Below are 23,495 nucleotides of genomic sequence, written 5' to 3'. Positions count from 1 at the left end.
AACATGTGTCTTAAAACTCTATTCCCCATCACACAGGTGTAGTTACTGGAACAAAGTTTGAAGCAGAGTCTCATGGAAAGATGAAGCATTATAATTGGGGGATGGCCTCTTCAAAAAAAAAATGCAGACTGTGTATTTCTTCAGCAGGCAGATATTGGCGATCAGAGCGTATTGCTGAGGAAGGATGGTAATGAGGGAAAACGCTAGGATTGGAAGCAGGACCTTGCATCACCAGCTGTGCAACCTTGAACTGTCTGAGCCAGTTTCCTCCACAGTCAAATGGGGAGAATGCCACGAGTTCTGCCTGCATCCCAGTAGTGGCGTTGGGATCAGATAAGATCCTCTGTGGAAAGGGCTTTGTGAATCCAGAACATCACAAATGCAGTTCTGATGGAATGAGTAATGGTTATCATCAGCCTCGTGGAAATCAGTTTATGCCTATCAATCCATACTCCCTGGGCTCACCCCCTTGTGTCCAATGGTACACTTTTGCAAGTCGGCTAGCCAGTACTCTTGTTGAAAGAAATGTTTTGACAAAGTCTACTGTGGACTCGCACGCGAACAGAGGCGAGCAGTACACCAGATAGATCATTCAGAACAGATCATCAAACCGTCACTTCTGCTTAGCACTGAAATTAGGAAAGGATGGACTGGATGGGAGGAGGCCTTAGATCACCTACAAAGTGAATAATTAAGAATTAGCTCTAATAAGAATTTGCAAAATCATGGTGCAAGGGATCAGACCACTTGGTGGATGTGAAAATCCAAGATGGCCAAGCAAGCAGATCTTCGCCCGTAGAACAGACTGCTCTCTGTGGGCCTCTGTCTGTTGTCTTTGAGGGGACTGCTGAATCTGATGCATTCCAGCGAAGTCTGGTTTTGTCTCTGGGGCCTAGGATTTTTCAGTCTGCTCTGTCCAGGATGGGCTGTGTACATACGTTTGAGCAAATAGTTGGAGTAGCTCCCAGCTCACTCAGCCAGCTGACTCTGTGACAAAGGAGGATTTATCTTTTTTCCTCCTTTGTCCAAACTCGAGGACAAAGAACGTGGCAACTAGCACCTCATCACAGGGTGTGCAGGAGGCTGCCAAAAAAGGAAAGCAAAAGAAACCCTTCCCCAGTGTGGCACTGCTTGCCATTACCCCCCAAAGAAGCTCGCCAATATGCACCTTCCAGACAACTGCAAAGAGGAGGTTACCCCACAGCTGGACCCCCGCAGCATCCCAAACGGTAGATAATAGCTAGGGGGCCATTCCCTGGGCCGGTGACGTCTCCCGTGGTGTTGCCCTGGGGGGCAGCCTGTCATCTGTACCTGTGTCTTCAGGGTCCTCCCTTTAAAATGACATGCAGGAGGGGCCATCTTTTGGGGGAGCTAACTTGGCATTACACCATATGCCCGAGAGTGTTTAGGTTCGCCTGACAATGAAGTGTTGGAGGTTAATGGAACAAATCTGAGATAAGAGTAACGAGCAAAAAGCAAAAGGTCTTCAGAGTGGGAAGCATGCAGGATCTGGAGTCAAGCCGGCCTCTTTTCATTTGAACCCTGTTATTTTCCGGGTGGCATCAGACAAATAACTTCTCTGAGCCTCAGTTTCTTCATCTACAAAATGAGAGTAATAATAGTAACTATCTCAGAGTCATTTGGGAAGGAATAATATGCAGCACAGTCCTGGGCACCCAAAGAGTGTGCAATAAATAGTAATTGCTAAAATAACTCCCAAGCTTCTCAAAATACTCAATTTGCTTTGCATGACTAAGTCTATTTCCAGTGGTTGCATGAATACACCGCCTGTAGAACACGCTCGTTGCTTTGTTCTTTAAGGAGCCACAAAGCACCATGCAGAAACTGTTGTTTATTCTTTTTGCGAAGCTGGGAGAGTTGGAAAGGGGAAGGGTTACAATTTTCCATTTCACAGATAGGAAATCAGAGGCATAGGAAAAGTCAATGACTCGCTTCGTGTCACATAAAGCCCGCCGCAGAGCTGTCACCGGTCACGACCTCCCATGCAATGCAGCTTGTGTTCACCTCTCGAAAGTCAGGGGTAAGCAACTCCTGTCTGAGCTTTAATACCATCAGTCTAATTTCTTAGATTTTCTACAGTTGCTGATCTTGAGAACCTTTGAAGCTTTGGGGAAATCACATGGGTGATTTGACCTTAAATCTCATGCCACTGGCAAAAGATTAATTGCTAAGACCTGGAAAGAGGCCAGACAATTCTGTGGAGCTGCATAACACAGCACCGTCTAGGGATGTGAGTGTCTTGACAGATTTAGTTAGTACATAATTGATAAATCGAGAATTTGTATAGCTTCGCTTCCCAGATAGATAAGGCAACAGACTCCAAGGGTTGACATTTACAGAAGCCCTACCAGTGTTTTGTAACACTGAAGCTAGGTTTTCTACTGTGTTCCTCAGAATATTGCTCATTTTCTAAGTCTCTGCTCCCAGAAAGCAAGAAGATGAGGGGTCTGACAAGAGGCCCCCTTGCCCACTGTAAGCAAGAATGCCTGTCATTCGGTAACACTGTCCCCTGATGGCTCTTAAAGTCTTATTCACCCTGATCCAATGCAGGTTGACGTCAGAAAGGGATGCAAGGCCTTACATAGCAGTTAGGAATTTGTGGTCACGATCAGAATCCAAAAAAGATAAAAGGCAGCCAGATGCCACATCAAAACTTGGATAGTGGGTCTCAGCCCTGGACAGGAAGCTACACGGCTGAACCTCTTGCTCCAGACTCGACTGTCGTGAGACCCTTCTTAGCCATTTGGACTCTGACAGGCACACAGAAACCTCAGTTTTTCTTTCTTTCACTTTGGTCATTCATTCCAGAAAGTATTTTGCTTATGAGAAAGAATTGTTGGGGTGCCTGGGTGGCTCAGTCGGTCAAGCATTTAACTCTTGATTTCAGCTCAGGTCATGATCTCAGGGTCGTGAGGGCTCCATGCTGGGTGTGAAGCCTGCTTAGGATTCTCTCCCTCTCCCTGCTCCCGTGTGTGCATTCTCTCTCTCTTAAAAAAAAAAAAAAAAAAAAAAGAATGGTTAGTGGACATTTTTCACTGTAATTTCTATTCAGAGCTCATCCAAGGCTTTATATAAGGTTTGGTTACCTGTCCTTAATTCTTGCTGTCTAGTTTTATGCTGCAATTCAGGAGGCATTGTCGTGTGCCTGATATACACCCGGTATACTTTGGCACTTCCGCTTGTCAAATACCCAACCCAGGGGTTTAGGTCAGTAAATCAGTGGCGTACCGTGTACATGATCTTACGTACAGCGGATCTGGCTTTTTGGGTTTTGCCGGAAGTGAATGAAGATGTCATTAAACTCCCTTACCCTCACAAATAAAAACCTAGTAACTTCATGTATTGTAACAACACATAGAGCTATTTCCTGAGCTTGTTATTACTTTCTGAATACAATTTGCTGGTATGTATTACTTTTTGATAATCATTTGGAAAAAATCATATGATGTATAATAATTTTATTGCACAGACACCATGTTTTATTTTTTATTTACTTTTTATTTAAATTTTACTTAGTTAACATACAGTGCAATATTGGTTTCTGGAGTAGAATTCAGCGATTCATCATCTACATACAACACCCAGTGCTCATCACAAGTGCCTTCCTTTTTTTCTTTTACAAGTGCCCTCCTTAATACCCATCACCCACCTAGCCCATCCCCACCCATCTCCTCTCCAGCAACCCTCGGTTTGTTCTCTATCATTAAGAGTTTCTTATGGGGACACGTGGGTGGCGCAGTCAGTTAAACGTCTGCCTTTGGCTCAGGTCATGATCTTAGGGTCCTGGGATCAAGTCCCACATTGGGCTCCCTGCACACTGGTGAGTCTGCTTCTCCCTCTCCCTCTGCTGCTCTCCCTGTTTGTGTGCTCGCTCCCTCTGTCAAATAAATAAATAAAATCTTTAAAAAAGAAAAAAAAAGAGTCTCTTCTGGTTTGTTTCCCTCTCTCCTTTTTCCTCCTTCCCGTATGTTCATCTGTTTTTCTTTCTTAAAGTCCACATATAGTGGAATATTCCACTTATTTCACTTAGCATAATACTCTCTAGCTCCATCCACATCGTTGCAAATGGGACACCGTTTTTTATATTAAAACACTTTATAAGGTTGCTCCTGGAAACTTTGTTACTCTGAATTAAGTAAGTGATTTTTGTCTTCTTGCATTAGATGAATTAGAGAAATTGGAACAGGAGAGACTGGCTTTGGAAGCCACTATCAAAGATAATGAATGTGAAGAAGGAAGTGGAGGCATCCGAGGCTTCTTTAAAAAAGCTAGCAAGTTGAACATTACTAAGCCAGCTCCTAAGAAAGGTAAGTACTTCTAAAATTCACAAGAAATATACGAAATGAGCCACTGCTTGAGTATCGAGAGGGGTCAGAAGTCAGCATCTGAGATGTTGGGGGCACTGAGTTAGCGAAGGACTGAAAGACGCTTCTTTCAAGACAGTAGTACAGATGAAATGTATAAGTTATTTATCAGTAACAATAAGCCCTTTGTGCCATCTCACTGTAAAACCTTAATTTTAAAATAATAATATTGGTTTGGGAGTCCTATAGTGCCTACATGGATTTGAGTGCCATGAAATGGACATTTCTTAGTTAAGATGGAAAGGGGATAGAAATTTAAGAACCAATACCCAAATGGATTTATCTACACACACCCACACCCACCCACACACACACACACACACCTTACATACCCCTTGCAGACATTTCAGGAGGCTAAAAGTTGACTAGTACAGGTAAATGAGATCCCTAATTTTGAAAAAGCATCTATCTTAACACAAATCAGAATTCTGGACTTGGAACTTCACTGATACTAATTACCTGTAGATTTCAGCTGAGTGGTACATTTACCTCTGAACGTCCAGTATGCACCCCAGGCATGGAAGACTACAGAATGAGAGCTTTTTATAAAACTTATAAACAGGTGATTCAAACATCTGACTTTTTTTGAAAATTGAAAATCGCTTTCTTTCCCAAAACACTGCAGGTTTGAGTTTAATGAGGCCCACGGCGACCTCTGCTGGTAGAAAATTAGAATGTTAACGTACACAAATAATCCTACACTTAATGTAATCACTTGGTGTGAGCCCCAGAAAAGATCATTTCTCTGGGAGGGTTTTCGAGTCAAACAGCAAGATCCAAATTGAGACTTAGAAGGCTTCTGGTCCAGTTTGACAGGATCCAAACTTTCAAAGAGATCCTTCAATGAGGCCCTCTAACACCCTGGGGAAGGTTTGATTCTGTTTGCTTGTTTTCCTACTATAGCCCAAGGACAAAGTTTCCCCTGTAATACAATATTTTTATATATTTATATAGAATAACATGAAATGTAAACACTGCCCCCCTTCAAATACTAGAAGTACACTTGGGTTCCTGGAATATTCCATGGGCTATAGAAAAACCTACTAAGTATTGCCCACCTTAACATGACATTGTCTAGGAAAATGATGTGTTTGAATCTCAAGTTGGAGGTACATCAGGGCCTCCAGGGTGTAAATAGTAGAATAAGACCATCTGGATGCTAACTGTCTTCTTTCCTTTTCAATTATTTGGTTTATTCAGAGAAATGTGAACTATTCATTGAATCTGCTCTACCATTCAATCATTCAATGTTAGTTACAGTCTGGAAAAGCAATGGAAAATTCAGAAGTCATAGCCCAATACTGTTCTTTAGCTGATGGGGCAAGAGGGAAGCATCGATGTTCTTATTAATGAAAAGGGACTCATAATTTATTCTGGAATCCTGTTTCTGCATCACAAATCTTTTGGCAAAAACGTACTCTTCTGCAAGTCAACAGGTCTCATTGCTCAGAAAAGCAAAATAATGTTATGTTTTATTTCCAACATCTCAAATTTCAAACGCATCCCTAAAGGAGGCCCCTTCACCGCTCTGGGCTTTCATTGATTGACAACTCTTTGGAGTTCTAGATCAGGACAAACCCTACCTTCAGGCATGAATGCCTGAGTCCTCTGGATGCTTTGATTTGCATGTAAGTGGGGGCAGAGTTTGGTCCATTTTGTAAAGATATTTGCTTTCTCCCTCAGCAGTCCTAGGGAGAGAGAAGCCATGTAAGAGAATTGCTTCAGAACTGACAGGCCCTAAACGTGGAAACGGCAAGACAGAACAAAGCATCTTCAGAACCTCTCAGATCAGAGAGGAAGCTCTGAAGCAGCTGTTGTAAGCACTTTGCTAACACCATCTCTTTGAAACGAAGCAATGAAGTCACAACTTTAAAAGATGTGGAAATGAGAAATGATACCTATGGTGTAGCAACGAAAATCTCAACTGGCAAATAGAAGCCAGGGTCCTGCGCAAACACTGGCCTAGTTCCCTAGTATACTTTCGCTGGATCCTTGATAGGGTGGAAAGTGCATGTAAAAAAAAAAATAAGTACTTTCTATGCACCCTTATCTCTACCTCAAGTGAAGGAATTTTGTCTCTCCTTATTTCCTGGCTTTTCTGTCTCATTCACAGAGATTCAGATAGCTCAGGGGTTTCCCTTCACAAGGCTCCTTGAAAACAGGAAAGCAAGCTAGGCTGACATTAGGACCAAAGGGTCATAGAGTCAAGATGCATTTGGTCCCTAGCCACCTTTATAATCCAGATATGCATGGAATTTACACCAATTGCACTCAAATCAATGCTCCAATGAAGAAACACTCCTGATCCTATTGCTTATCTCTAGAAAACCAATCACCACATTTTCTACTTCCAAGTAAATTTGAAAATAGGATTAAGTTGAGTTATAGTTGAAGTTTTTAAAAATAGGGGTATTTTGGCTATTGTAGCAGATCATTTAGCATCGTTACCTGCCTAAGTAATAATTCTGCCCTGAGATTACTAGAGACCTGAAAATAATCTACAGCTTTATAATGAAAACTGTGATCATGAAACCAATATGAAATTCTTTTGAACTATTAAAGGTGATCTAAATTACTGTGGGACTTGACCTTTATCTCCCTTTCCCCGAGCTCACTGTTTCCCTATAAGGATAAAAAAGCTTACAGATTCATGACCCTTCCTCTATTTTCCTGAATAGATTTATTGGCAAGTTATTTTGTTTCTTTCTTCAAAAGACAAATAGGTCTACTACTTTTTCTTTCATTACAGACAGCAGCATGAACACAATCCAGTCGATGCACGTGGGGGAGTTCAACCAGAAACTGGTAGAAGCCAGCACCCAATTTAAAAAGAAGCAAGGAAAAGGCACAATTGATGTGTGGTGGTTGTTTGATGATGGAGGTAAAAACAATTCCAGAATATACACTAGGGTGCAGAATTGCTATGTTGATCAATTTAACAAACTGCACGGGAAGGTATATGAAAATGGTATCACTTGAAGAATAATATTTCTGTGTTTTCCCAAGACTTTAAATTATTTAGGAGCAATGAGTATGAGAATGAATAAAGATTTAAAGCTATTCATTTCCTTTCAGCAAGATATATCCATTCTTTCTGTCATAATTTATTCTTTTTTCAGGGTTAACACTCCTTATCCCCTATATCTTGACTCTCAGAAAAAAGTGGAAAGACTGTAAATTAAGAATCTATGTTGGAGGAAAGATCAACCGCATTGAAGAAGAAAAAATAGCGTAAGTAATTCATCACTTCTGTGTTAGAGCACTTTGGACGTCTGTTGCTTTAATGCTTTAATTTTAAGAACTTTAAGTGTTTTTGAGACACAAGAGATTTAAAGACAAAACCACTGTGATGGGACTCATGTTTACTTGGTTTTCTGGTCATTAAATTATCTGCGCACTTCTTGTAATCACTGTCTTCACGTCCCTTGATCCCCTGCCACAAATGCTTTCAAAAAGGAATTTGACACAGAAACCTCATCTCAAGTCTTGAATGGGACTCTCCTTATCTTGTGTAATGTTTGCTTTGATTTGACCAGTGAATGTATCCAAGAAAGGAAAAGCCCAAAGGAATTTGTATCCAGTAGCTTCTTTGGGGCGGGTCGAACCTGTTGATTCGTGATGGTCACTCCGGCATAGCACACTTAAAAAATAGAACTGAGAGACTGAACCTGGTCCTTGTCCCAGCCTCGCCCCCAACGAGCTTCGGGACTTCGCAATAGCCGTGGCAGCCCAGACCTGGGTTCCCAGTTTCTCATCTGTAGCTTGAAAGAGTTTAAATGGACGACTGTTGAAAACTCTTGTAATTAAAAAAATAAATCAGTCTCCAGAATGTAAATTTGCATCTTTGTAATTGATTTAGTCATGGAGAGCCTGATGTGTAGTTGTGGAAGCAGCAAGCATGTTAGGAATGCCATGCATTCAAAGGTCTCTGGTGGAAATCTGGAGAGCCACCTTTCGCAGCCTTGGGTCCCTCATGGCAGGCCTGAGTCCCAAGCTCTTCCAGAAATCAAAATGACAGGCTTTTATTCAGTAATTTTTCATATTTTTCCCCCTTCCTGGGAGGATTATACACACACACACATATAAAATATATATATTCATATATAATGTAAACTATATATATTATATGTGTGTGTGTGTATATATATATATATATATATATATATATATATATATATATATATATATATATATATATTTAATTCCGCTTAAAGAGAGTCATGTTATAATGGAAACTAACATGATGGCTATAACAATTTATATTTTCTTAAAGCCTCCAGTAACTTACTGGGGCAAGTGATGAAATTTAAAAATGGTTGGTGGATTAGATGATAGCATTGCATCAATGTTAAATTTCCTGATTTCAAAAAGTGTACTTTGTTTGTATAAGAGAATGTTCTTATTCTTAGGAAATACTGAAGTATTTATAGGTAAAGGGGCCTGATAGCGGCAGCTGGGCAACTGGGTAGGTGAGTAGGAAGCAAGAAAGAAAGAAGGAAGATGTAGATAGACAGATGCAGCTGTGCAGAAAGAGAAAAAGGTGTTACATCAAATGGAACAATGTATAAACAATTGGTTGAGTTTGGGATTTTTTGCACCGTCTTTGCAATTTTTCTGTAACTTGGAAATTGTATCAAAAATTTCAGTTGCCAGGGAAAGAACCTCCAATATATAATGATATATCATAAATATTAGTTTGTCAGTATGTTGTCAATAACTCTAAAAATGATCAGCAAGATAATAGTCAATAATATTAAAACTTGTTCTCGTTTTTCCCAAATGATAAGGAAGCACGTACAGCGGTCTGTTGTCTTACCTGAAATGTGAATGCAGAGTTGGGTTTGCTATTCCTAGGGTCTGCACCGACTTGAATTTGTCTTTGCCTTCAATGGAATGTGCTTGGTCCCCTTTTAGTATACGGTGATGGAAATCAAACACTAAACACAGCCTTTGTCTGAATATGAAGCTGAAATAAGATGTGAACTCTTTGCCTGAAAATAGTTACATATGCAGTGATGAAGTATTTCTCTCTTATATTTCCAGAATGGCTTCTCTTCTGAGCAAATTTAGGATAAAATTTGCAGATATCCATATCATTGGTGACATCAACATTAAGCCAAACAAAGAGAGGTATGAAGCATTTAACAAGATCCATGGTTTGCCCCTGGTACTCTCACATTTTCTTTTGTGCTGATTATTAAAGGGTAAAAATGTTATCTACCAACTGCAGTGACCTCCTAATAAGATATAATAAAAAGGGACTTCGAATAACCATGCAGAGCGGTCAAATAAATTATAATGGAGGGAAAAAGGTTTTATGGTAAAATTGAGCTTGAGAGGGAGAACTGTTAAAACACAGGTTAGTTAGCATTTTAGGATTGCCCTTCATGTTCTTGGTTTCTATGGCGGCAAGAGTAGCAGGAGACACAAGCTCAGATATTTTGGACTGGGCAGTCAGGGCAAGTTTTCATTATTTGAAGTTACTGGTGGGGTGGCTGGGCGGCATGGTCATTTGAGCGTCCACTCTTGATTTCAGCTCAGGTCATGATCTCAGGGTCGTGAGATGGAGCCCCACCTCAGGCCCCGCGCTTGCTCAGCGGGGAGTCTACTTGAGATTTTCTCTTTCCCCCCACCCCTCGGCCCTTCCCCTCCCTATAAAATAAATAAATAAATCTTTAAAAAATTTTTTTTTAAAGTTACTGGTGGTGTATCCTGGATGGGGAGCTCTGATAGAGAAGCTAGAAACCGCTTGAGTCTTCCTGGCCCAATGACAGAACCGACCCTCCATGGCCATTTTCACTTTCAGGCACTAAGGACCCAGCACTTAGAGCTATGGAATTTTGGGGGTCCTCTAAAACTATCTGAAGCCTGGCAAGGAAGTGTATTGGCTCCGGAATTTTAAAATGCTGAAAATAATTGTTTAAACATCTTCAAATCATGACATCATTTTAACCCTCGTTAACTTAAATTTGTCAAGTCCATGAAACAGCTTGTAGGTTAGATCCTCACAGGAGTTCCCAGAAGTGCAAGAAGATGGACTGGAAATTATAGCTGATATTAAATAAACTACTTAGAGTGATAACTTACCAATTATAATATTTTTCAGTTGTTTACAGTCCAAAATCATATTTACTGCTGCATCTGGATGCGATTTAATACATGTGATTTGGTGTGGAGTGGGGCCTTCAAGGCTGAGAGTACAGAGGGACACAAGGATCTCAGTGTAGCTTCGGTTCTCCCTCTTCTGATGGACCTGTTCTCACTTCTGTTGACCGTCATTTCTCCTTCCTCCTGCAGCTCCTGATGGCTTGCAATTCCACACTCAAGTCTTAACTGTTCTTCCCTTCTTTTGATTCATTGCTATCCTATGTGAGCTTAATACCTAACAGAAAATCATCCAGATTTAAGATGCAATCTTATCAACTACACAACAACCTTGAACTTCATGTCATTTGAGGGATTCATGAGTCCTCCAAGGCTACGGGTCAGTCAAAATGGCTTTACAAAACATCCTAATTGTGATAAGAAAGCTATAATCGACAGAGCTCACCTGGGTTATTACTGTTCCTCACATGGTATATACTAATGCCTTCTATTCCTATATTTCTACAGTTTTAAAAACTTAAGAAAAATTAAGAAGAGTTTATAATCCTCCTTGGTAAAAGTAATTAACATTCTGCCATTAACTGGGTTGTCATGTAGTAATATCTGGTAGCCTTCCACATTTCATTTGAAGAATTTTAATTCCTAAGACATTGCCTCTTTGGCTTTTGCAGTGATGTGATCAAACAGCCTCCTCTTATGTCTCTAACTGGTGGAAATGCATTCTATTTCATAACACAGCAGGTACAATGATTTCCTAGCACATGCCATGTCGCAACAGCCCAGAGCCTGCCAGAGCTCGGCAAGCATAGGGCCATTTACTGTTGTCTGGAGGGTAGTCATGGTGTCCCCTACTGACTTCAGGTTTTCTATTAGCCCTGGCTCGGTGCTGGGCACAGATTAGTCATGTACTTCTTGTAGCCAAATTCTTCTTGCTGTTGTTTGTCTTAACATCAGCTAAGGACTGTCTGTGCTTGCTGATTCATTTGTTCCTCTATCCTTTGCCTCTTTGCGGATCAATCTGGTTTTCTCTACCCAAGTTTCTTTCCCTTTCTTTCATGCTAGTCTCTGCTCAGCTGCCATGGTCCCCCCCTGCATACCTGTCCTATCTGTCCTATCACCAAGGATGTCCATGTACCTCTTCCACTAGTGCCTTCCATTGTCTGAGTGCCCATCGTGGGCTAGACACAATCTCTGTGACTAACCCTGAACTTTGTGCCATGTTTTTCTCTTTCCAGGCAGCCGACATTATGGAGAGGAGTAAAAAATGAAGGACCAGGCATTTTTGCTTTTGTCCTGGTATCTAAATTTGCTTTTAGACACCATTTTAATGTGCTGTTTCTTATATATCCCCATCATCCTGCAATGAAGAGATCTATTTCCCTTTCTCGGGAAAAAAAATGAATTAGATTTCACAATTTGGGGGATTTTTTTCTCTGATAGTTCAAGGTCTTGAGGAAGATGAAAAAACCAAAATCCATTTTAACTGGAATAAAAGAATCTTTGCAGCTAATGTACCCTGGTGTGAAGACAAAATACCACCAAGAAGAGAGGTGCTGGAAATGCCATTCTCCTCCCCTCAGCTCTCCACCGTAACTGATACCATACTGCTTTGTAGAACAGTCACGTATCTGGTGTTGGCAATGATGTTCAAATATATAAAGGCAACCCTATTTTAAAACAGAGAATGATCACTCAGTAAATCTCACAGAAGGCCATTGGTAGCACATCTGGTACCTTTGTGATAATTTTTTTATTAAGTTTTTTTATTTTAATTCCAGTATAGTTAACCATCTTATATTAGTTCAGGTGTACAATACAGTGATTCAACAATTCTATGCATTACTCAGTGCTCATCATGGTAAGTGTACTCTTAATCTACTTCACCTCTTTCACCCATCCTCCCACCCACCTCCCCTCTGATAACCATCAGGTTGTTCTCTATAGTTAAGAATCTGTTTCTTAGTTCATTTCTCTCTCTCTCTCTCTTTTTCCTTTCTCCATTTGTTTTGTTTCTTAAATTCCACATAGGAGTGAAATCATACGGTATTTGTCTTTCTCTGACTGGTTTATTTCACATAGCATTACACTCTAGCTCCATCCATATTGCTGCAAATGACAAGATTTCATTCCTTTTTATGGCTGAGTAATATATTGTGTATATATATAATATATTACACGTCTGAATGATATATTGTGTGTGTGTATATATATACATATTATATATTTTATATACATACAAATATACATATTTATATATATGGATAAAGAAGATATGGTACATATATGTACCACATATACATATGTACAGATATGTACATATCTTTATCTTCTTTATCCATTCATCAGTCAATGGACACTTGGGCTATTTCCATACTTTGGCTATTGTAAATACTGCTGCAATAAACATAGGGATGCATATATCCTTTCAAGTTAGTGTTTTTGTATTCTCTGGGTAAATACCCAGTAGTGCATTTACTAGATCATAGGGTAGTTCTATTTTAAATTTTTTGAGGAACCTCCATACTATTTTCCAGAGTAGCAGCACCAGTTTGCATTCCCACCAACAGTTCACAATGGTTCCTTTTTCTCCACATCCTCACCACACTTGCTGTTTCTTGTGTTTTTGACTTTAGCCACTCCAACAGGTATGAGGTGGTATCTCATTGTAGTTTTGATTTGCATTTCCCTGATGATGAGTGATATTGAGCATCTTTTCATGTGTCTGTTGTCCATCTGTATGTCTTCTTTGGAGAAATGTCCGTTCATGTCTTCTGCCCATTTTTTAATTGGATAATTTATTTTTTGGGTGTTGAGTTGTGTAAGTTCTTTATATATTTTTCAGTACTAACCCTTTATCAGATATGTCATTTGCAAATATCTTTTTCCCTTCAGTATTGCCTTTTAGTTTTGTTGATTATTTCCTTCACTGTGCACAAGCTTTTTATTTTGATGTAGTACCAATATTTTATTTTTGCTTTTATGTCCCCTGCCTTAAGAGACATATCTAGAAAAATGTTTCTATGGCCGATGTCAGAGAAATTACTGCCTGTGCTCTCTTCTAGGATTTTTATGGTTTCAGATCTCACATTACATCTTTAATCCATTTTGAGTTTATTTTTTGTGTATTGTATAGGAAAGTGGTCCTGCTTTATTCTTTTGCATATAGCTGCCCAGTTTTCCCAACACCATTTGTTGAAGAGACTGTCTTTTTCTCACTGCATATTCTTGCCCCCTTTGTTGAAGATTAATTGACCATATAATCACAAGTTTGTTTCTGGGCTTTCTATCCTGTTCCATTGATCTGTGTCTATTTTTGTGCCAGGACCATACTGTTTTGATTACTACAGCTTTGTAGTATAACTTGAAATCTAGACTTGTGATATCTCTAGCTTTGTTTTTTCTTTTTCAAGATTGTTTGGGCTATTTGGAGTTTTTCATGGTTCTATACAAATTTTAGGATTATTTGTTTTAGTACTGTGAAAAATGCTATTGGTATTTTTGTAGGGATTGCATTAAATCTGTAGAATGCTCTAAGTAGTATAGACATTTTAACAATATTTGATCCAATTTATGAGCATGAAATATCTTTCCATTTGTTTGTGTCATCTTCAATTTCTTTCATTAATGTTTTATACTTTTCAGTATAGGTGTTTCACTTCCTTGATTAAGTTTATTCCTAGATATTTTATTATTTTGGGTGCAATTGTAAAAGGGATTGCTTTCTTAATTTCTCTTTCTGTTGCTTCCCAATTAGGATATAGAAATATATACTATATTATGTAGAAATATATATTATATAGTAATATATAGGATATATAGCATATTATATATAGTATATAGTATATAGTAATATAGTAATATATAGTATATAGTAATATATAGTATATAGAAATATATACTATATTAGTATATAGTGTATAGAAATGCAATGGATTTCTGTATAATTGATTTTGTATCCTGTGACCTTACTGAATTCATTTATTGGTTCTAGTAGTTTTGGGTGGGATTTTTAGGGTTTTTGATATGTAATACCATGTCAGCTGCACGTAGTGAAAGTTTACCTCTTCCTTACCAATTTGAGTGTTTCTTTTTCTTATTTGATTGCTATGGCTAGCACTTCCAGTACTATGTTGAATAAAAGTGGTGAGAGTGGACATTCTTGTGTTATTCCTGATCTTAGGGGGAAAGCTATTAGTTTTTCACAATTGATTATGATGAGTTGTGGGTTTTTCATATATGGCCTTTATTATATTAAGGTATGTTCCCTCTAAACCTACTTTGTTGAGGCCTTTGTGATAATTTTTAAAAGGCAATTCCTCTGAGTTCAATTTGAGTAAGAAGACTCTTCCTCTGGGCTGATGCAGGCCCTGTCCTAGGGCCCAGTGCTTAGAGTGCCAATTCAATTTCAGCTCTTCTTGGTCAGGCAGCCCCTACCTACCATTAACAATTATCTCCTCATCACTGTTTTTTCTTGGTCCTCAGGTGACACACAATGTCAAAAATAGTTTGTCAATTATTTCCATGTTGGAGGCTAATGTTAAATGTACCTAAATTGCCTCTAATAAATCTTTCAACTACCCATAAAACATCAGTAAGTGTTGATGGAGATATTTTACCAAAGAAACATCATAATTATGGCTGGGCAAGGGTGAAAGGGAATACAAAAGCAAAGATAATGAGAAAATGATTGAGCTTGGAGAAACTGAAAATCTCTTGTGATTAAATTTCATTTTCTATTGAATATACTGAATTAAAAGTCATAGGCCAAAAAGACAACAATCTTTATCCAGAAATTAAAGAGAAAGTAGAAGCAATTACCTGGATAATTTAAAGATACTAGAGTGGTGGGATGCCTGCATGGTCCAATCCATTAAGCAGCTGACTCTTGGTTTCAGCTCAGGTCATAATCTCAGGGTCATGAGATCCAGTCCTGTGTGGGGCTCCATGCTCAGCAAAGAGTCTGCTTGTCCCTCTCCCTCCCCCCTTCCCCTCTCCCTGCATTCTCTTTCTCTCAAATAAATAAATAAATAAATAAAATCTGTTTAAAAAAGATACTAGAGTGGTCACAAAACAACTAGTATATTAATTTGAGAAAGGAAATCTTATATGAACTTAGGGGAAAATTTTTTTACAATTAAAAAATTTTTAAATTTCGTTATCATGAAGAATAAGGATGGGAAAGGCAAGGCAGGTGTAACTTAATTTTTAAATTGAATTAGTTGTCATTTATATTCAAAGCATGGCCTATTTGGCCTAATCTAGAGCCTATTAGCCTCTTCTAGAATCAACTACTTGGCCTATTCTAGAGTCCACTTGGCCCATTCTAGAGTCAATTAAAAAACATTTATGTGAAAAATCAGATTTAATGAGAATCAGGATAGGAATCTTGAGCCACCTTTGCATCACCTAGCTAGGAGAATGGAAAATGGCCAGTTCAGGGATGAACCTTAGGATGAAGTCAAAGATGAACATAGACAAGGAACAGTAAGAGTTGAGAGAAAATAAATGGGCAAATACATCCCCATTATAACCTATTATGTCACTTAGCATGTTTCAGTGCAAGGAAAAGAAAACTTATGACTTAAATAATGAAATTATTGGCAAACATAACTGAAAAATCCAATTATGTTTTGGCTTTCAGGCAAAGCTTGATCTAGAAGGTTAATTTTATATATAATCAAAGACTAATTCTCTTCCATTACCTCTGCTCTACCTTGGTCCATTATGAAATCATCAATCAAAGTTGATTTAGCTCATAAAAACAAGATGACAGCAACCAGAACTACATACTTGCTCATTTATGTTCAGTGGGAGAGAAAGTTTGTCTCTTCTCCAGTCATTGAACTCAGTTCACGGGCTCCATTCAAGGTGGACCAACCTAAGCAACTAAGTCACTTACTTGGTCAGTGGAATGCTAGGTGCCTCTTGATCAAGCTTGCCTGGCCTCTGTGGCTACCCTGGCCAACCACTCTGGCAGACAGAATAGAATTGTGCTGATTAGCTGATGCTGGGGATGGAGTCACTCCCACCCAAACTACAATGGATGCTGGGGAAACAACGAGCAACCTCCACTCCACTTCCATTTCTTAGGAAACTATTTTTGAACTGGTCTTTCTAATAAGCACCTGGGCTGAGATGCAGAAACTTTTATCCTGATCAAAATAAGTATATGGAGAGCTTAAACAGAGAGCCTCTCAATTGTTCATCTCAGTCCCATGGCTGTTCAGTAAAATGAGTGCCTTGGTTTTACAGGGTGCTGTACACTTTTCAGAGCACTGTCACCCAAATCACCATCCAACCATCACACCAATCTTCAGGCCAGCTCTGAGCAGCCACCATTACCTCCTTTTATAGGCAAGGTTATCCAGGTCCAGGAGGACAATGGAAGAGCCAGCATGAGAACCAAGGCTCTTCTCTCCTAGACTGGTACCTTTCCAGTGCACAGATTAGGGCCAAAGGTCTCTGAAGGCATGGCACAGTTAGGAGGAAGAGCAAATAAAAGTATTATGTAGTGGAAAGAATAATAGGGCATATCAGTGGTTCCCCGTTGTTGTCCACCATTCTAAATAAATCAAAGTGTCAGAAATCTACAACATTAAGTACCTCTTCAATCCCTTAACAAAGGCACTGGTAGGTGCTCCTTTATAATCTCTGCACTTTGATCTGCAGATCCTAAATCAGGGCAACCGATGAGATCATTGACCTCATGCCATCATATTTTAATTCCTTAACCTCACAGTGCATTGATTGTAGTTACTCTTCATCTCAAAGTTACTAAATTATAAGTAGGCCACATTATATAAAACCGAAAGACACTGTTTATATTTGGCATCATCTTCTAGTAACACACTGAAGACAACCACTCTCATAAACTGTAAGCTTTGTTCTGTACTACTGTTTAAAAAAAATCTTTAAGGTTCTTATGAAAGACAAAATGAGATTTTTTAGCACTTTTTAAAATGTTCCACAGCTGTGAGATACTGCTGCTAGTTTTCTACTCAATGACTTCTTCTTAATTGCTCTAAAGTGGCTTCAGATTTGTAGACATTAAAATATTATTGATTTTTATTCTTTCCTCTAACATGCACCTGAAAAATAGTCATTTAAAAATCTCAGACAGCAACAGTAGTCATCAGAAGGACAAAGGCTGCATTATTTGCAGCAAACATCCAAATTCCTCTATAACCATTGAATTTGCTATTCTTCTAGCTGCCCACCGATGCCCCCTGCCAGCAGGGGGAGGGTCGCGTGGACTAAAGGAGAGGGCAGGCCTAGCCAACTCCCATCCCAAGCAACCTAGTTCATCTCCCACAGTAATTCATGAATGTCTCCTAGACAGTCTGTACAATAAGCAGATGGAAACTCATTTAAGCAGACGGAAACTTATTTATGGGCTAAAGTGTCTACATTACAATGGTGTCTTAGACTACACCATGTAGGAAATGTATTTGCAGAATAATTATTATCTGTGTGTTGGTGCGTTTATATTGAGGATCTAAAATACAGTAGGCTAACAAGGCTTCAACATATTAAGGCCTTTCCTTGGGTAGGGAGGCAGTACCATATCCATGGCTTTACTCGCAGTAAGTCCCCTGCAAAGATAATTCTTAAAAGATTTGCATGACATTCAGCTCTGATTCTGTAGCCAGCAGAGCCAGTCATACCTGGAGTATCTGAAATAATGAGTTAGTTTCCCACTGTGAGCCCTCCTTTATAATTCCAATTTCAGCTGGAAAGTCTTTGAAGAGATGATTGAACCATATCGTCTCCATGAAAGCTGCAAAGATTTAACAACTGCTGAGAAATTAAAGAGAGAAACCCCATGGAAAATTACAGATGCAGAACTGGAAGCAGTCAAGGAAAAGGTGAGGACTTGTCTTCCTTAATTTTTACTTTACTGTCTAGCTGAAAAAGAAAACAGTGGTTGATTCAAAGATCAAGAAGTAACATATCAGTTATAGAATTTCATTATTCAAGATCTAGGGTTTCTGCATTTTTCAAGTGCTTTACAATCATATTACTGGATATGAGGATTTAGAAACTGGTTTTCATTTCTTAATATAAAATCAATTCTTTTTTTAAAAGATAAAAAAAACCCCCAGATTATTGATATATATTGTGAAGTCTCCTTTCAAATTTAATTTTGTAGAACAGAAGACGGAATCCATGGGTCTAAAATAATTTAAGTCAAGTCAATATGTGTGCAAAGTAGATAAAGGTAATTGACTCAATTTAACACAGTAACAAAGAATTTTAACCTGATGAAGTTATGAAAACTAACAAAGCGATCTGAGAAAATATGTAATTGGAACAGTGATTATGAAAGTTGGATCAGGCACATGTTGTAGGGGGGGATATAATAAATAAACAAACTACATTAAGAGCTGAACTTGAAACAATTTAAACAAGAGATACTAAAGCTTTTCGAATTTACTGGAGAAAATACTGAGCTAAGATTTATAAACTGTGTATAATAAACTGCCCAGTTCTTTGCTTGCTTGTTTGTTTTTTGCGGGGGTTGGGAGGATTTTTCTTTTTCTTTTTTCTTTTTCTTTTTTTTTTAGTTTCACTTTTTTTTTTAAGAGAGGGAAAGAGAGCCGGTGGAGGGGCAGAGGGAGGAGAGAATCTTTTTTTTATGTTATGTTAATCACTATACATTACATCATTAGTTTTTGATGTAGTGTTCCATGATTCATTGTTTGCCTATAACACTTGGTGCTCCATGCAGAACGTGCCCTCTTTAATACCCATCACCAGGCTAACCCATCCTCCTACCCTCCTCCCCTCTAGAACCCTCAGTTTGTTTCTCAGAGTCCATAGTCAGAGAGAGAGAATCTTAAGCAGGCTCCATGCTCAGCACAGAGCCCTGAGATCATGACCTAAGCCGAAATCAAGAGTCACTTAACCAACGGAGCCACCCGGGCGCCCCTAATTTCACATTTTAATTTAAATTCCAGTTAGTTAACAAAAAGTATGGTATCAGTTTCAGGTGTAGAATTTAGTGATTCATCACTTCCATACAACACTCAGTGCTCATCACAAGTGCCCTCCTTAGAGCCCATCACACACTTGGCCCATCCCCCACCCACCTCCCTCCAGCAACTCTCAGTTTATTCTCTATAGTTAAGAGTCCGCGTTTTGGTTTGCCCTCTCTCTCTCTCTCTTTTTTTTAATAAACTGCTCACTTCTAACAAAGATTTTTTGCATAATTGAGCAAATCATACATCTAAGCCTTGGTTTCTGAACCAATGAAATACAGTAATAAGTATTATTGCTGCAAAATCGTAAATGTAGTTCTTTTTCCAAGTGAGTCTTGGCTGACTTTTATTCAAAGAGCCTAAACAATGTAGACTAGGATATAATTTATGTTCTTAAGATATCAAATTGGTTATCAGGATTAGTTCTTCTACCTCAAACCTGTTTCCAGAACTGACCGTTCTCACCTTCCCTTTACTATTATCCATGTTTCCTGCTCACTTGTTTTTCCCTTAGAATTTAATAAGCCACTCTAGCACAACAACCACCTGGTCTTATTCTTTATATTTCTAGAATTTCTCGTGAGTTTTTAAAAATTAATTTCCAAACCTGAAGGAAATAATTGTAATTTTTTTTAAGTGAGGTTTTTCTACTTCTCCATAATTTGAGGTAAGGAGATAGATTCTCATTCGTAATTCTGGTAGAACTGCCCTCAACAAAATCTGAATGTTGTCCACAGAGTTACCGCCAAGTTCGACTGAATGAACTCTTACAGGAGCACTCGAGAGCTGCTAACCTCATTGTCCTGTAAGTATCCCTGCAGACTTTTAAGGATGTTACAGAGGAATCTTAGGTAAATGGATTAATCTACTTAAAAAGTCATGACTATTCATGTGAAAGTTTAAAAAAATTGGAACATGTAGGATTTTAGACAGTGAAGGAAAATAAATGCCACCCTGGGACCCTGCCACTTGGACTTTCTGTCTGGCCTGCCCCACCCGTAGAACCTTGGCTCCCCCTTCAGACCATGTTCCAGGAACCTGACCCTGGAACCCCCTAGCTAACAAGCCTCAAATCAGCCACTGAGGCTCATGGGCTCCTTCCCTGCATAGTGCTCCTGAGGGAGAGAGTCCACAGCTTGTTCAGGAGGCTCCTCGCTATGTTGAAAGAGGCTAAGGTAGGAGAAAAAGGGAGGGGATTCTTCCATTTCTACTCTTGCCCTTCACCCCACAAATGTTAGAGGTGTACATGTTGGAAATAGGAATGTTTACTTAAGGATTGATAGCTAAACATGAAAAACAACTATTTCACATTTATACCTCATGACCTGATTCCTATATATGAAGAGTAATAAGTCTTCAAGGTCTACACTGGAGGATTACCTACCTGAGACCTAGAACAGTCTCCTGAATTGGGTAGGAGTTTTCACCTAGCTGTTTTCTGAGGTTTCTGCCAAATATAAGAGCTTTAAACTATAGGGAAAATCATTAACATCAAAAAAGGAGAAGATATATTGGTTGATCAAATTTTCTATTTAAAGAGGAGTGAAAATTTATAGTTCTTTTTTGTTGCTGCTCTACAATGCCTAAGCCTGTTTTTCTGGTTTACAGATAATTTGTCTTATCTGAGAAATACATCAGTTTAATATCTATATTCAAAATAATTTCAGTGCTTTCATGTTTGGGGGAGGGTTACAAAAGTTTCAGGCCACTGGTTATTAAATAGCTCAGATGACTAGTGATGGTACTGTCTGTAGTAATTGTCACTTCTAAAATTTTTCTTCCATACTGTCAGGAGCCTCCCAGTGGCAAGGAAAGGATCTATATCAGATTGGTTGTACATGGCTTGGTTGGAAATCCTCACGAAGAACCTCCCTCCTGTTTTACTAGTTAGAGGAAACCACAAAAATGTCCTGACGTTTTACTCTTAATACATGAAAGATTAGAACACACCTTAACTTAATGTATGAATAATTAAGAAACATGTCCTAGTGCTTTATGTTGTAAATCTGATCTATGGATATGCAAACCTCTGAGACAATCATACAGGATTCCATATAAACTATGTCATTATTTTTTTTTTATTAGTTTTGGGGGCTATTTTTTTTTTCTATCAGCTTAAGACAATACCACCCCTAGAAAAACATCTTTCTCGTTGCTGTTGTTGTGATAGACAAGGAAATTAAGGAAACCATGCTGGCTTATGTTCCTGAAAACCATGAACTTGATTGTAAACTTCTCCAGGCAAACCTAATCTTGTGTTCGCTGCTAGGCTGCGGAAGAGGCCTCAGCCCCACAGCAGGTCCTCATTAAATGCTTATTGACAGGCTAGCAGAGAACGATGGGTGGTTATCAAAGGAAAAGACCGGCTGGGCAGGAACCGCGTTTATGTTTGGCCCTCTGAGAGGCTTATACCTACAAAGAAGATTTGAAAATCAATAACTGAAAACTTTAAGAAGTACTTGAGTCTACAAAATGTTTAAAGCAGTTACCTAAATAAGGTTATTTAATGTAACGCAGCATATATACTTAGGGTGGTCTGAACAATCGTTGATAACACACAGCTTCAATTTGTTGCTGACTGTAGAGTATGTCAGCTGGATTAGAAGGCGACAATATTCCAATTAGACGAACGCGATTCCATTTTTAATATATAAACTTTGTTTTGCCTGCTGAATATTTTGAAATCTCCATAGGATGACTTTGCATATTTGTTTCTAATAAAGTGGTTAGCACAGATGAGATCTTCGTAGATGTCTAATTGAAAACCAAATGCCACAAATTTTTAAGCCATTATAAAGAAATATATCCTGAATCATATACTTAGTTACTCTATATACTGATTGTATGGATTGAAAGGAATAATTAAAATGTGAAGTGGAGAAACTGACAAAATTACAAAATTGTGTGTTGTATACAACGTACAAGTATTGATTTTTTCATTTTTATTAATATTCCTATAGTACTTAATCACATTGAAAAACCAACAAATTTCTTTTGATGAATGACTTGATTTTTTTTTTCTTAACATGTTTTGACTGTTTATTCTAACTGATAAAATACAAGGTAAACAATGAACCTGAAATAAAAACACTGAAATTTGTTTGCTTCAGCCCAGGTCATGTTTTTACTTTTAAGTTACTAAGATCACCGTGCAATGGCATATCAGATGTGAGCTTAAAAATTCAATCAGTTGTCTCGTCTGATGCTTGTCTAAAACTGGGAATCAAGCTTCAGAATTCCAAGCCCAGAGGATGATGGGGAAGGAAAGGGAAACGGTCAGCAAACCTTAAGCAGCAGGCTAGCTACTCTCCAAATCCGGAGCCATGTGCCTCAGTGAGCCCCTGATTTAAACCATCTCTCTTGAGCCCTATATACCTGAAATCCGAAGACTAGATGAGGCGTGGTCCCAGTGACCAGGGGAAGGGACATCCAGCTTCATCTAGACCTGACAATTCTCAGAAACACTTCAGAGGGTCTCCGGGAAAGGTGAGAAGTCATAGGACTTCTGTAATAGGAAAGTCTGGCTCTTGTATCCTGGAAAGGCGGTCGCACACTGGGTTCCCTGGGAGACAGACTCTGAAAGAGCATTTAACATGAAGCAGGTTTACTAAGGAGTGCCTCTGGGATCAACACCTGTGGAGGGGAGGGAGATGAAGGAAGCAGGAAGGGAGAAAGAAAAGGTAAGCTGTGATGTGGGCCCAAGGACAGCCTCTGCTGAACCCACAGGGAGCTCTGGAGACAGAAAGTTCCTTCAGAGTAGTCCCAAGCCGGGCTGAGACTCCCGCATCGATCCCTCACTAGATGTGTACTGCCCAGGAAGGTATGTGCCCTGGAGTGAGGCAGTTCTCTGCAGCTGAGGCATCCCCGAGTGGCCTGAGAGCTGAAGTCCATCTGCTGATTGCACTCCCGGCTGCTGGGACAATGAGTCTTTCGTTAAACAGGGTCTGGTGCGTGCGACATCACCATGCCCGCCACAGAGGTCATATAAAGTAGTGGTCTAAAACAAAACAAGACAAAACACACAAAA

At 39.1% G+C, this 23,495-nt stretch overlaps 1 protein-coding gene across 3 annotated transcripts in view; it reads left to right on the top strand.

The window, feature by feature from the left end:
* Positions 1-21,535, top strand: part of SLC12A1 (solute carrier family 12 member 1) — an 86,211-nt gene extending 64,676 nt beyond the window's left edge. For all 3 annotated transcript variants that reach the window (XM_045901898.1, XM_045901896.1, XM_045901899.1), the window contains exons 20-26: positions 4,185-4,328; positions 7,135-7,266; positions 7,505-7,616; positions 9,429-9,515; positions 18,220-18,355; positions 20,206-20,273; positions 21,261-21,535. In XM_045901898.1, the coding sequence (XP_045757854.1) occupies positions 4,185-4,328; positions 7,135-7,266; positions 7,505-7,616; positions 9,429-9,515; positions 18,220-18,355; positions 20,206-20,273; positions 21,261-21,396 (815 nt within the window). In that variant the 3' untranslated portion in view covers positions 21,397-21,535. The remainder of the gene's footprint in view (positions 1-4,184; positions 4,329-7,134; positions 7,267-7,504; positions 7,617-9,428; positions 9,516-18,219; positions 18,356-20,205; positions 20,274-21,260) is intronic.
* Positions 21,536-23,495: the final 1,960 nt, after the last annotated feature.

Source organism: Mirounga angustirostris, unplaced genomic scaffold (genome assembly GCF_029215605.1).
Source record: "Mirounga angustirostris isolate CCGP_5_RB_7025 unplaced genomic scaffold, mMirAng1.0.hap1 SCAF_9, whole genome shotgun sequence".
Classification (NCBI taxonomy): Eukaryota; Metazoa; Chordata; class Mammalia; order Carnivora; family Phocidae; genus Mirounga; species Mirounga angustirostris.
This window is presented reverse-complemented; position numbering and strand designations above follow the sequence as displayed.